The 14,740-nt window shown below is 35.0% G+C and overlaps 2 protein-coding genes and 1 pseudogene across 2 annotated transcripts; all 3 read right to left on the reverse strand.

Annotated features, from left to right (window-relative positions):
- Positions 1-1,615: 1,615 nt before the first annotated feature.
- On the reverse strand, positions 1,616-5,098 carry LOC104708570 (cytosolic endo-beta-N-acetylglucosaminidase 1). Its single transcript, XM_010425168.3, has 11 exons — positions 4,527-5,098; positions 4,180-4,317; positions 3,975-4,084; positions 3,778-3,889; positions 3,576-3,683; positions 3,373-3,485; positions 3,212-3,293; positions 3,030-3,110; positions 2,846-2,895; positions 2,623-2,758; positions 1,616-2,487 (listed from the first exon to the last, which is right to left on the reverse strand). The coding sequence occupies exons 1-11, from the start codon at positions 4,923-4,925 to the stop codon at positions 1,771-1,773; spliced, it is 2,046 nt and encodes a 681-aa protein (XP_010423470.1). The 5' UTR covers positions 4,926-5,098; the 3' UTR covers positions 1,616-1,770.
- Positions 5,099-5,277: 179 nt separating this feature from the next.
- LOC104708571 (DEAD-box ATP-dependent RNA helicase 18) lies at positions 5,278-8,695 on the reverse strand. Its single transcript, XM_010425169.3, has 11 exons — positions 8,316-8,695; positions 7,991-8,227; positions 7,599-7,847; positions 7,247-7,326; positions 7,069-7,174; positions 6,867-6,980; positions 6,682-6,780; positions 6,498-6,587; positions 6,311-6,417; positions 6,060-6,203; positions 5,278-5,815 (listed from the first exon to the last, which is right to left on the reverse strand). The coding sequence occupies exons 1-11, from the start codon at positions 8,583-8,585 to the stop codon at positions 5,530-5,532; spliced, it is 1,782 nt and encodes a 593-aa protein (XP_010423471.1). The 5' UTR covers positions 8,586-8,695; the 3' UTR covers positions 5,278-5,529.
- Positions 8,696-10,621: 1,926 nt separating this feature from the next.
- Positions 10,622-11,470, reverse strand: LOC104708572 (abscisic acid receptor PYL5 pseudogene; annotated as a pseudogene).
- Between the last annotated feature and the right edge of the window lie 3,270 nt (positions 11,471-14,740).

Below are 14,740 nucleotides of genomic sequence, written 5' to 3' on the forward strand. Positions count from 1 at the left end.
CTTTATACACTATTGGGAGCACTTGCATACCTCAAACCATCATGTGTGTGCACAACATCTACAAAAAAATCATTACTAATCTAACAAAATATTGTTTATCCTCTTTGTTTGTTTGTTTGTTAATTTACAAAATTATCTTTTCATTCATATTTTTTAATCATTACTAATCTAACAAAACATTTCTACTATATTATTAAAGGAATGGTAAATTTTATTATATATACATCATATGTCATTAGAAAATGTTATCTTTGCCCAAAACTAATTTATACGAACACAATCTATCATCTATGCATATCTAATATATTTATGGTAAATTATTAATTATTATCTCCTAAATAGTATAATTATATTAAAAACTTTGGAAGTAGCTTTGACAGGGACCATAAACTGGGACATTTCTCTCTTACTGTGGTAATAGGTCTCAAATTAATTTACAAAATTATCTTTTCACTTGGGAAAAAATTTATCTTTTCTTTCATATTTTTTTTAATCATTACTAGTCTAACTAAACATTTCTACTATATTATTAAAGGAATGGTATTTTTTATTATATCCATATCATATGTCATTAGAAAATGTTATTTTTGACTAAAACTGATTTATACAAACACAATCTATCATCTATGCATATCTAATAAATTTATGGTATATTATTAATTATTATCTTCCTAAATCTCACTCTAATTTATATTATAAACAATTAAGTTATTTTTGAAAGATTAGTACCATTACTATAATACAAAAATTAAATTCTTTAGTAAATAAAAATTATTTTCATTTTCACCCATTTAATAATATTAATTATATTACAAGGATTTTAAAAATTCTCACTATGTAGAATCGAAGCCTCAGTCTTTCTTGTCATAGAGGTTGAGAATGAAAAGAAAATTCTAATTATTCTTTCATCTTATAGAAGATAATGTTTCAGACAAAAGTTAGATGCAAGTCTTCTATCATCAAACTCAAAAAAAGTTGGAACGAAGGAAAAGGAATATTGCAAAGTAAACAAAAACACATGCCTTGTATCAACATCCTCCGGTGGAGAGACGCTGAGAAGACATGTGACTATGTTCTAGGCATAACAAATCATCATTAAGATATGCCCCCTCGTATATTCCATCACATATTTCATGCTTTGATATCTCCGACATATATGTTGTTCTTACATCATCACCCTACACATGATAAACAAAACAAACACTGAGGATAAAGGCTACGAACTACCATATTTATTTTACCTAATTTGTTATTTCTTAAACTATATGACATGTTCTCAAGAGTACAACACAAAGAGGATAAATGATAAAAATATACACATCATCATCCTACACAAAGGATATACTTAAGTTTTGATTGAATGGTTTTCCCTAAAGTTAATTAAGAAGACGTTAAAAACAAAAAAATATATAACACATAATTTAGACATTTGAAGTATCTCACCACTAATTTGGGGACAAACGAAAAATGTCATGAATAATTTGTATGTTGCCGTATGAATGTATGATATAGTTAATACTAATTATAAACACGGTATATACAGTAGCTTCATTTTATAGTTAAACTACCGTGTCCCGCATATAGAGCAAGACTTCATCTAGTAGTGACGCAGAACTTCAGCGAAACCAACTTTATTATCAGAATTTATTTTTAACGTTACTATTATCAACCTCATAATCATTATTGTAAGGTTCGTATAATTCACACTGACTAAACAATCAATGCTCTTATTAGATAGCTGGCATCGCGAGTTTGGAAACGAACCATAACTCAAATCAACCCACAACAACAAAGCTTCGAACTCGGACGTTCTATCTCAACCAGAAGGTTTGGGGAAGCATCCAGCTCCTGCCATGTACCATCTTCACCACAAGGTTGAACTACAAACCGGACTCCCTTCACATCTGATCCAACGACCAGCTCAGAGACATAATAAGCATTAACATGAGCTGTTCCGAGAAACACTTTCTCGATTCTCCGTTCTTCCATAACCTTCCTTGGCCTGTAATCGCTCGATTTCAGATCCTCTGCATACACATTGTACCTTGTAAAGGTAAAATCTTCTTTAGGGTGCTTCAATCTCCATTCTAGCTTACAACTCAAGGTCTTGGAGCCAGGATCACCCGGTACAATCTTTACATCATGAGCCTCGATAGCCAAAGGAAAAAGCTTGGTTTTTTGCTGGCTCTTTATGGAGATATGTCCAAGCAATGCAAAATACTCTAGTGTGTTTGCTTCTTCTGTGAGATCATCTGGCGTGGAGCAGAAGGCAGAGATCTCAGTCAGTGTGTACCCATCCAGAACAAGGTTTGTTTCATGCACCGTCCAATCAGATTTGGTCTGTGTTGATGTGAGGTGACATGGTAAGAACATGTTGCCAACTCTGCTGATGGAATCATTTGGCGCCATAAGTAAGGACTTTGTCTCATTTGAAGGAGATGAAAATTGTAGCAGAATGCTTAGCTCGGATCTTGTATCTGACTTCACCTGCACCAGTCCAAATTACATCAGCAAACAAACTTAAAAGATTGAAATATATTATAAATATGAGGAGGCAGAGCTTGTCGTCATAATGGAAACTGTGACGCATCCGTGGCTTTGGTATGAGGAGCAGAAACTTACAGAAAATGAGATTGAGATGGGAGAAGCAGAAAGCTGAAGCTGAGGTTTGAAGAGTCTTGCTGTGAAATGTTCATTTCTCTTTAGTTTTCCTCTGAAACAGACGTTCCCTCCTCCATTGTAAGATGCTTCTCTACCACTACCATATTTGTGTTCTTTATCGTTAGATGTCAAACTTCATTTCTTTTATAGGCTTATCGAAAATCAAATATGAGGCTAGTCTTACTCAACAGTGACTTGCATGATATTGCTTCCTTCATGAAATTCTAGGAGTGGCTATCACAAAGAACACAACAGAAAACAAGACCAAATTGGCATATGCAAATAAGTCCAGATAAAGAATGTGACAGAAAAGGGAAAAAGAGTTATAATACGATCAAAAAATGTAGAACAATGAGTGACTACTACACCTGCAGATTCTGGCATGAAATATTGTACCAGGGAGCGTCTGAGAATGTTTGACCTCCAAGAGAAATATGGGAACCAAGGCCCTATATGATTAACCAAGAGAATAGAGTTTCAAAACTTGTGAAAATAGAGAATAACTATAGTCATTTGCATTTATTCACTGGAAAACAGAGTTTCACTTCACCAGATCAAAATCTGCGTAGAAAGGTAGGACTTGCGGATACGTTTGAACTCTTCCCCATGACTTCTCAACAAGTGACCACCATCTAAAAACACATAACATATGATGATAAGATTGCACAGATTCTTTTGTAACCATCGTATTTGTAAGTATTACAGTATTACTTATTCTGTGCCCTGTAGAAATCGGGTGGTTGCTCGGATTCGTATACCCATCCAGGAGCAAATATGGCAGCTGATACATTGTCTCTCTTCAGCACATCAAGGGCAACATTTGTCTACAGTGAAAATATTTTAAACAAGGTAAAAAAAACTTTATATGCAGCTTGAACATTGCAGATGTTGCAAGGATTAATTAAGATACATACAGTCCATTGTCCACCACCATAAGTGCCCCGGCCAAAAACATCTATTCCCATATAGACATCATATTTCCTATCACCGGCAATTTCAGCTGATGCTTTGGGATAGTTCTCCTGAAAGAGATGCATACTCACATCACAATCAAAACATATAGAAGGAATGAAGATCAATAAAGAGATTGATCAATAGTGAAGTGAAATTGCATACCTTCCATGTATAGTTCATGAATATTCCATCACAAATATCAAAGAAAGGTTTATTATTTTCAGTCAACTGATCTTGCCAAGCAAGAAGACCATGAACCGTGACACTATCATACCTGCAACAATAAAAAAAAAAAGTAATCAGAAGGATCAGTGAGACAAAATAATGAATTTGACAACGAAAGGCTTCTCAACACTCACCATATAACTAAACCTCCAGGTACAGATGAATGCATGACTTTTGTTAGATGGCTTACAAAAACCATTAAGTTTGGAATTTGAGCTTCATCTATTACATTCTCAATATTCATCTGCAAGTAACAACAATTTATAAGGCAATAAGCAACTTCTTCATTCACTAAAATATGAAGGAATTGTCTATATATAGCAAAAAAGAAAACCTCACCAGCCACCCATCAAATCCAAGAGCAGCAGCAAGTTCTGCTAAACGCTCTGCATACATCTGCGCAGACTCCTTTGTGGCCAACAACTCTTTGCAGATAGCTTTACCTTCGTCCCATTCTGTGATGAAAGTCCCCAATACCTTAAAATTTCCATTAAAACACATAAGAAAAGTGAATCATTCCTTAAAAAGCCATGATTGTATATATTTCTCTGCCTCCATCATTTATTCACTCTATTCAAAGTTCAATTTTTTCTACAACTTACGTACAAGTTGTATGATACAACACATGCAAAGATCGGTTTTTCAAGTTGCAAATCAAACTATGAAAAGTCAACTCATCGACTGACCTTGACGCCATGTCGGTGAGCAGTGTTGGTCCAGCAAGGAGGAGGCAGAGTCACAAGCGAGTGTGCGAAGTAAACGAAAACGTCCATCAAATACCAATGCCAGATCGCGTAACCAGCGTTGTTTCCACATCCTTGAACCCACTTGTCGTCGACGTAGCCTCCTTTCATGTCGTGGCAAACCAAGATCCTAGATCGATCAGGCAAGGCGCCGGTGTTGCGGCGGAGAGGGACGGAGGAACGGTTAAAGGAGAAATGAAAAGAGTCGAAGTAAGAACGAGACTTCAAGTCTTGAAGAGTTTTGATTGGGAAAGAGATAGGTGTTGATGGCTTAGTCGGATCGAATGGCGGAGGTGGTGGTGGTGGTGCCACTAACATGGCTTCGTCGTTGGATTTTGACATCACGAGAGAGAGAGAGAGACAGAGTGAGTAAGGGAGAGAAAGTTTCTTCCGAAAATTCGAAACGAGTCAGTCAACGGCAAAAGATGAAGACGATGGTGTTACAGAACAGAGAGATTGTGTATATATGGAAACTTAATGGTTTTTAACTTTTTATTTTTGTTTTGTCTGAAAATATCTTTACCGATGATGGGTGATAGTCGTTATTAATTATGGAGGGCAGGGCACAGTCTACTAGGAAGTTGTGTGCAGTTGGTAAATTATTTGATTCGATACGATTTTATTATCAAAAAGTCTATATATTTACAGTTTTCTATTCGTTTTATAAATGTTAGGTTTGATTGAATACTATCTCTTTTTATCCAAGCAAAAAAAGATCACTGGATTAAAGGTCTCTTCTGATGGTCAAGACTCAAAATCTTTAGAATACATTTCAAAAATTAGAACAAACACATGATCCAATGTAATTCTCAAAAAAACATAATCAAAAGCTATGCCCACAAAACATGACCCTTTTTAGCTAACACAAACATGATGAGAGTAAAAACACTAAGCTTAGTCCATCTCTGCTAATTATTCAAGCATTATGCAGGTTTGTTTCTTCTCTTCAGAATAAATCATCCTCTCCTGTAAGTCTTGCATATTCATCTTCTTTAATTAACCCTTTCTTTAGTTTTATCAGTGACCGGTAATCTCGATCCATCTCTTCTTCATCTTCAGCAGTTTGAATAGTTTGTCTTTGCTTCCCCGTTAGCTTCCTCGACGCTTTCTTAGAATCATTAGTACCAGTACCATCAACCCTTTTTCTCTTGCCTTTCTCTCTTTTCTCTTCTTGCCGTTTCTCTTTCCTTGCTTTTACGTTTTGCTGCCTTTGTTTCTCCCGAGATTTGTCCCTGCGTTGATTCCAAACATTCAGGTTTAGAGAAATGCTTACTCATCAGCTCACAAAGCATATGATTCCTGGAAACACTACGCCTTAAGATGGACAATGACTTCACTACTTCAGACTACAAATGCTTATTTGCCTAAATCTAAACCTGTATCAAGTTTTTGTCTTTCGGTGTCTCAGAAACTAGGGTAACACGAGAAAGCGGATTCAAATTATAAGCGTTTAGGGATTTTGGTAGAAAAAATTACGTGAATCTTATGTCTTCAAACTTGACGCCTTCAACGGGTGTGAAACCCTCACTAGAAAGTCTGTGTTGTTTAATTTCAGACATGGAAGGAAGATACAAGAGGCCATATCCCATGGCTAACTTTCCGATCTCAAGTTCTTTCCATCTGTAAGTTAGGACCCAAAAAGAAAGGAACTTTCCATTTAGAAAAGTTATAGAGCAAGAACGGATTTGAAAAAAAGAGAAAAAAACGACTGAGCCTCATGAATGAACCTGAAAATGAAAGAGCAGTGATGTTCCTTATAAGCACGGACAAAGGAAACAAATGCCTTTAATCCCTTCTCCAACACTGCCCGGTCCTTCATGGCAGCCGAACGTATCTGAACACGTTTATAGCAATTAGTAAACACTGTGACTGACACAGAGGGAGAGAGAGAGAGAGGCATAGAGGTTTTCTTACAATCGGGATGACATCGGGTGCGTCCTCAGAGCATTTCCTCTCTTCCAGAGGGACTCTTCTTATGCGCATAAACTCTACATAGGCTTCCTCCTACACACATATGCAAGTGAACTTTTTCAGCTTTATATGCTATGCGATGTAACTATGGAGGGTAAAAGAGAAGATAAAGTGATCAAAGCTAAACCCTGGGCAGTAAAAACACAATAGCCCTCCCTTGTCTTCCCAATCTTGCAGTTCTGCCGGCCCTATGGTTGAACATATTTGGGTCTTGTGGGGGATCATACTGCAGGAACATGTTCAAACCTTTGAATCATATATATTTTGCAACAAATATGGCATAGCAATGGAAACAAACATTATGAATTCTACCTGAACTACGTAATCAATGCCTGGTATATCAAGTCCACGTGCAGCAACATCTGTGCACAGAAGAGCACCGCTTGATGCTTTAGTAAATGAAGCTAATGCCTTGTCTCTTGCATTCTGATGTGTAAAGTATATTTTATCAAAATCTTTAATAAAACAGGCAATGAGGTGATACGGAAAATTAAAATCTATCACGGTAACTTACTTGCTTCATATCTCCATGGATTGGAATTAAGGATATGGACTTAAGGGTAGGAATTTTTGAAAGTACGAATCCCCAGTAATCAACAGAAGCACAAGTCATGAAGAATCTGCAGAGTTACTTAGAGTAATTATAAGGATGTTTACAGTTTATAAGTCTGTGTGAAATACTATAAACTTACACCATAAGCTTTTTATTACTGTTCTTGATGAGCAGATCCACTAGTTGTGATGATTTCTTATCTGCTTCGCATTCCATATACTGTAGAGAAAAGGAGAAATAAACGTGTAAGAAACGCAAAAGTAGGAAATGTAAAGATAAGAATATTCGCAGCAAACTTGCTATCGAGCAAGAGAAGGGAGTACAATGAGCTGCCAAGAGAATCGTTAAGCTACAGGATCCTTACAAATAGAAGAATATTTTTCCATACATCAGGTCACAAACTCACAATAATGCTAATTGATAGTGCAGGATACGACAGGAAAACTAACTACTTTGAAAAATGTAATATTTATATATTGAACTTATAATACCTCAAGATGAAGACCAGAAGGGGTTCTCGAGTTTGTCAATTGTTGGGTTGATTCCGACTTTGACTCAGCTCGAACTTCAACTCTCACAGGGTTCCTAAGCCCAGCCTTGGCGAGCTCTTCAACACCCTCTGTTTGTGTAGCTGAAAAGAGGCCAGTCCTCCTCTGCTTCGGCAAGCGTGAGATAATGTAATTCACCTGCTTCTGGAATCCCATCTCCAAAAGTCTATCTGCCTCATCTAAAATAAGAATCTACATATGCAAAAAGATTCACCTAGTTAATAAGAATCTAAACTTTCAAGTTGTTAAGACATCATCATAACCAAATCCAGCTATATTATGAACAACAACATCCATCTTAAAAGAAAGATAAATCCCTGATTGACGAAAACTACCTCAAGATTTCGAAAATCCAGAATCTCCAGTCGTTCCATTATATCTGAAAGCCTTCCAGGTGTACCAATCAAGAGATTGCATCCTTCTTCTTCAATAATCTTCACGTCAGCTCTCACCTCTCGGCCTCCAACAAGTAACACAGAGTTCACATTTGCCAAAGTGGAAACAAATGGCTGTGCCACATTATATATCTGCGTTGATAGCTCTCTTGTTGGCGATATAATCACCCCCATGACCTGTAATCCAATTTCAATAAGCATCAAACTCCACAAACAAAGATTGAACTTGTAACATAAAAATCCTAAATTTCCAGATTATCTTTACCTGGTGAGGCTTCGGAGGGTAGGAGGTGGATTTACGGAGGATTTCAACGAGTGGGAGGACGAAAGCTAGGGTTTTTCCAGAACCAGTGGCAGCGTCGACGGCGACATCCTTGTAACGGCAGAGTAAAGGAATCGTGGCGGCTTGAACCGGAGTGCAGAACTCGAAATTAGATTGACGAAGCGCCTCAATGATATCTACGGAGAGTGGAGGTTCGAGGTCGGAGAAACGCGTCTCCGTTAAAGCTTTGTTTGTGTTCGCCGACGAATCCATGACGGCCGCCGCTGTTTCTTGTCGCTCACTTCCCGCTTAGGGGTCGGTGACCTTTTTTTGTTATATAAGCCAAACATCAAACGCAGCGTATTAATCATTTCGGTTCGGTTATGTTGGAATTTTACGACCCAAAATTAAATTATGTACCGGTGACCAATTGCATTATATGCGACAAAATAACAAATGTATCTCTCGGCCCATTTATTTCAGGTAATTCTTGGGCCTTAGCACTTACATTAATATCTGAAAATTCTTACGATTATTATTAAGCACTTAACTAACACATAATTAGACATTTGAAGTATCTCACCACTGATTTGGGGACAAAAGAAAAATGTCATGAATAATTTGTATGATGTCGTATGATATAGTTTACATATCTACATTTAAAAATATTATGAAAATGAGACTTTTATTTTTTAAGCACTTTTGAAATTTAAAAGATTAAAAACCATTATTGTCAAAAAAAGAATAAAGATTTTAAAAATTAACCATTTGTGTTTTGTAAGTAAATTTCAACAACATTCAATATGCGGATTTGAATCCCGATAATGATACGATAGTGGACTAGCAAAAGATTGTTATTTCAATATTATTTGTTCAAAATAAAAAGATGTTTTACCAAACAAAAAAAAACAGAAAAAAAGAAGTGAGACAATACTAGTTTTGTAACATTCAAAACTATTATATTAAATTATTTATCTTTAGATGTTGGTTATACAGTTGTTATTTTTTTCTCTATCAAATATTAGGATGTAAGGTATTCCTAGCAAACATTAATCGTCAAAATGTATGGCGTAGTCAGTTTTCTAAAATCCGATAGTATATGTAAGTTGAACATGGTATAGGGTGTTCGTTGTATCATTTATCAATCCGATAGTATTTGACAAGATTTTGATTTATCAATCCTTGTATGATTATTAAAAGGGAATTGGATGAAAAGAAATATAAACTCATAAAGACCGGCATAGGGGTTCGTTGTATCATTCCCCACTAGAGGAAGGAAAAAAAAAATAACTAGCAAGTTGCAACGCGTTTCCAGCTAATTCTTACTTAAATAAAATTTTGAAATCAAACGAATTAAGAAATAGCAACCCACCTAAAGAAAAAGAAAAAGAAAAAGAAAAATATATAGTAGACCAGAAACTTATATTTGAATTTAAATATAATCCCCCACTAGGTTGGTTGTAATTAATTTAAACAAACAAACGGGAATAAAAATATGAATAATCTCCACTTGACCAGACTAGTAGCCAATGAAATAACAAGTTGGTTATAGTTTAAGCACGTCTACTTTTCTATTTTTTTCGCTTTAGGTCTAAGCCCTATACTGTATATGTTTATGTTAATTGCACATGCTAATAATCAGGTTTAAAATCCATTATCTGGTTTTATATAGTTTTCCTTTAAGATTTGTTTATTTGCTGTGAATCTTTCATACATTTCATCTACATATACCTTTAATAAATTGTTACAAGAATATATATTTTGTGTGATCGATGTATATATCGACAGATAATTCGAATATACTTTCACTTAATATGACCATGATGACGATAAAACTTTCAAGTTAAATGAATATATGAGTTTTTATTATTTGGAGGGTGGCACAGTTATCGCCTTGATTAATTCTTGGTTCGGAATATTATATGTTACAATACGTACTGATACAAATTACTTAAGCAAATTCATTTATAAACCACAAAAATGGATAATAGTAAGATTAAAAAGAAACAACAAAAATTAAACAACAAGTCACAAAATTATGATTCTATGCACAAAACAACGAAGTGATTAATATCATTTAACAGATTCATGACCTCTAATTGCTATTATGTACCAGTACCACCACTGCACCCTCCAAAAATCCATATTTTTGTGAATCTCTCCCCCAACAATATTTCGATAGTCCCAACATAAATCTAGCTCCCAAGGAAATCCCATTAAATTCCACATTCTGTCTAAACCAAAATATCTATTTAAGAAAAAAAAAAAAAAAAAAAAAAAAAGAAACTCGAAATTTTCTTCCTTTGTGATGATCGAACATCTCTTAAGGAATTAATAGAAAAAAAATAGATACATACATAATTGCATTAATAAAAATAGAAAAAAAGGATGGGGGATTATTGCCGGTTGGTACTTCTAGCCAAAGACTGGAGGTTGCACCGGACGATAGTATCAACAAAACTTACAGTTTCCTCCTCCGTGTTCCCCGGCGGCACATCCACGATGTAAGACTCAACCACAACGGTCCCTTCGTCGTCCGATGCGTGCAGCGTAGTCACCGATCGGTAGTTCTTGAGCCTGTGGTCCCCACCAACAACACTAAAACTTATCACGTGCCTCTCCTCGTCCAAGATCTCGAGCCTCTCGGTGCTCGACACCGCCGGAAGCCCGGAGACCACCATGACTTCCCTGAGATCTCCGACGTGTAGCCCGTCGCCTTGGACGATACGGCACATGCCTGATGAAGTTCTTGTAAACCTTCGGGTTATCGAAACGCCTCACGAGAGCCCACACGGACTCAGGAGGCACGTGGATCATCTGCACCACCGAAGAGCAGCACTGGTCCGGACCAACGTCGTGCGTGTGGTGCATCGCCACGTGCTCCGGCACATGCATACCGCGCGTGAGACACACTCTCCTGATCGGACCATCGCTCTGATCGTGAGGCTGGAGATTGTGGAAGCCGTTTGTAGCGTCTGAGCTGTGATGGAGTTGCACTGGCGACCTCATGATGGTTGATGATCTCTCCTTCTGAATTTTTCTTTTTCTTTTTTTTTTTTTGTGTTTGAGAGAAAATATAAGAATTCCCTAGTATATATTGCGATCGAGAGCTAGAGAATTAAGTTTGATGATAAATTAAAAAGAAGAGAGCTTTTTGATCTTGTTTGCTGTCGGTTGTCAAGTTGGTTTTGTTTGAGAAATTTTTTTAAAAAAGTATGATCGATCATCTAATTTTATTTTATAATATAGAATAACAATAAGATATGAACATATTGTGTTTTTCTTTTATTATAAGTTGTATGTAGTCTTGTAGATAGATGGATAGAGATAGCTGGGGATGTGAAGGCTTTTGTGTTTGTATGTATATACACAGTTGTGTATGTACGCATATATTTATATATGCATGTGTGTGTATGTGACCATGTATGATAAATTGTACTTATTTTATGTTCCATGATTTTTTTCCCTAGCGCCTCCTTCATTAACTTTAATATACCACCAAATAAATTTATAGTCTATAGATTTCAAATTTTCCATGTCAATGTTTTTTGTTTCTTTTTTCTAAAATCTACAAGGTTTAACTAGATATGAATCTAGTAAATAAATAAATTAAGTGCTTTTAGAAGAATAAAGTTTATCTCAGTTACATTAAATATATTTAAAAATCATTGGTTAATATAGTAAACTATCTTACTGTTATTATTATCAAAATTACTAAAGTAGAAGTTGTGAGAAATAACAATTTTTTGTTAACAAATTATGAGAAATTAATTGTATTGCATGCGCGATATTTCCCTCAAATTTTTTTAATAACTTCGTTCAAATAGTATCGCTAGAATTTTATTATGTATATGTCTAATATATATATATATATATATATATATTTTAAAATATCTCTGTATTAAAATGAAATCATTAATTATATGAAACAAAAAAATAATTTAAAGTTAACCAACACTTCTCATCAATATATTAGACTATGCCATACCGAAATAAATATTTATATATTTATATATTTATATATTTAACAGTAAAATAATATAAGAAGAAGTCAGTAACACAATACACTTATACGTATGTATATCAAAATAAATTATTTAAAAGAGTCAAATTATAGATATTAAAGTGGTAAGCTAAAGTGGATAAAAGAACCATATATATGAAATTTGTTATATATAATAAAAAAGAAGAAGACAAAGTTCTAATTATGATAATTTGATAAATATATTTAAAACTAAAATTGTGATCATTAGAAATTATACGAATATCACCTGTATTATAATAAAGGCGAATGTTTTAACAAAAAAAATAATAAAGGCGAATGTGGAAATGTGGTGTCGTAAATTGATTCATAAATTAAAGATAGACATGGTCATGGCTAAGGATAAAACTACATACATGCATGAGCACACGTGCATGCACAGATGTTGATGGGTTTGTCATAATATGCATATGTAGATGTGGGTTATTATTATGTATGGAGAGAGAGAGAAAGAGTCGTAGGAAAGGTGAGACCTTATCAAAGAGCTTACGCCGGATGGATTGCAAGTGGATGTTGCAACTTGCATACTTCTTTGGACTTGGTTTAGGTAGAAAGATTATCCTTTCCTCTTTTTCATTTTCATTTTCCTCAAATTCTTTTGTTCTTGTTGCCATTTTAATATTATATTCTCATACATCATATAGTACAAAGGTTGTTGCATCGCGACTTTGTAATTTTTAAAAATTTCATATAAATAGCCCACAGCCCCACATGGGTATGGTACTCTACATCAAGTTTCATCAGGCTATTTGTAAGACTTACGCAGTACAATTAAGTAATTTACAAAATATATTTTATAATATATGACAACCGTGTATGTACTTGGGAGTCGTTGAGTTTATAAAAATTTTAAGGGCCCAAATGTTTTCACACATATTTTGGTTTATGTTGTTTAGTTAAACTGTGACGATTAATGGAATTTTCAACGTCAAAATTTATGCATGACCAAATTTTATTTCTGTTTCTAAACCTTTTAAATCTAAATAACCAAATTGATCGAAATAGCAAATACAATTTCAACAAGTTCAAAATATAATTTAATTATCTCTTGTAAAAAAAAAAAAAAAAAAAGAGTAAATCTATGTCGTTAAAAAACCTAAAACCTAAATATATCGCCTCTGGAAAACCTAGCAAGCCGCTCTTGTCAACTTCTCCGTAGACGAATCCGTCGACAGATAAACATGCTGAGAAGAAAAGAAAGGTCAAGTGAGGAACAGGCTACAGTGGAGAGTAAAGTCATTACAAGTAGTGTTGAGATTTGAGAAGCAAACGCCAGACCTATAGATGGGCTCATTGTTGAAGAGTCATGCATGGGCAACCCCAACGGCAAGAAAGCTGATCTTGGAAAAAGGATATGCGCATTTATGTCCTAACTTGCATACATATGCTATCACCACATGATTACTGCAATGTCATAGATTATGCATTGCAACAAGGTAGCAGTGTGATAAGAATGTGGGTGGGTAGTTAAAGAACTGACATAGAAAGCTGATCCTGAAAAAAGGGTATGCCCGTTTAGGTCCTAACTTGCATACATATGCTATCACCACATGACTACTGCAATGTCATAGATTATGCATTGCAACAAGGTGGCAGTGTGATAAGAATGTGGGTGGTTATTTAAACAATTGACATCGGATAGGAAACGAATAAACTAATAATGCCTTACTTAGACCTAAGAGCACCAAAGAATCATCATATTGGATAGGAACTGAACAAAAAAATGTCTAATAAAGAGACCTAAGAGCACCAAGACTATTAAGTTAGACTCTGAGTGCAGGTGAGTGTCCATTATACTTTAAAGCTTCAGAAAAATGAAGAGATTTTTTGATTCCAACGTTGGAAAGTCACCTTTTAAGTTTCTTCTAGGTTGGCATTCTAACTAGATATACTTTATTAGTCTGTTACTTGGAGTTGGATACTTAGGTGCTTGTTGTTACATGCAGGTGTTGGACTTGTAATTAAGGGACTGGATGTGGCGTTATTAAGGTATTGATTTATCTTTTTGGGCAAACAAATGCTTTAATTAACCACACTACATATTATCTGCTTTGCTTTACAACTTAATTACGATTACTACGATTATAATTACATTTTGGTATTACTGTTTTCTTTGAAAATTTATAGTACTTTTACGATGGAACTCATCCTAAGAAATTGAACAATTTAATATGTTTCATGTATGAGATACAATATTCATTACCATACGGATATACAAACATGAAAAAGACCACAAACAGAGAACGTACATGGAGCCATGGACGGTGACAGCCACGCCGTTAGATATTATTACACGGAGAATTGCTAGCCTTTTTGGTCGAGCCGCTATTTTGCTTATTGTTGTAATTTAATTACTGTGTCAAGGAAATCTAGACCAACATTTATT

This window comes from Camelina sativa, chromosome 8 (genome assembly GCF_030686135.1).
Source record: "Camelina sativa cultivar CO46 ecotype springtype chromosome 8, ASM3068613v1".
NCBI lineage: Eukaryota > Viridiplantae > Streptophyta > Magnoliopsida > Brassicales > Brassicaceae > Camelina > Camelina sativa.

Bases quoted from the DNA above. Each gene is read 5' to 3' on its own strand.
- LOC104708570 (XM_010425168.3), bottom strand. From the start codon at position 4,925: ATGTCAAAATCCAACGACGAAGCCATGTTAGTGGCACCACCACCACCA. The intron at 3,890-3,974 runs GTGAGTGTTGAG...TTATTGTTGCAG, and splicing joins CCTGGAGGTTTAGTTATATG to GTATGATAGTGTCACGGTTC. The intron at 2,759-2,845 runs GTAAGACTAGCC...CAAATATGGTAG, and splicing joins ATCATGCAAGTCACTGTTGA to TGGTAGAGAAGCATCTTACA.
- LOC104708571 (XM_010425169.3), bottom strand. From the start codon at position 8,585: ATGGATTCGTCGGCGAACACAAACAAAGCTTTAACGGAGACGCGTTTC. The intron at 6,418-6,497 runs GTAAGAAAACCT...AAACGTGTTCAG, and splicing joins CACCCGATGTCATCCCGATT to ATACGTTCGGCTGCCATGAA. The intron at 6,204-6,310 runs GTTCATTCATGA...CCTAACTTACAG, and splicing joins CACTGCTCTTTCATTTTCAG to ATGGAAAGAACTTGAGATCG.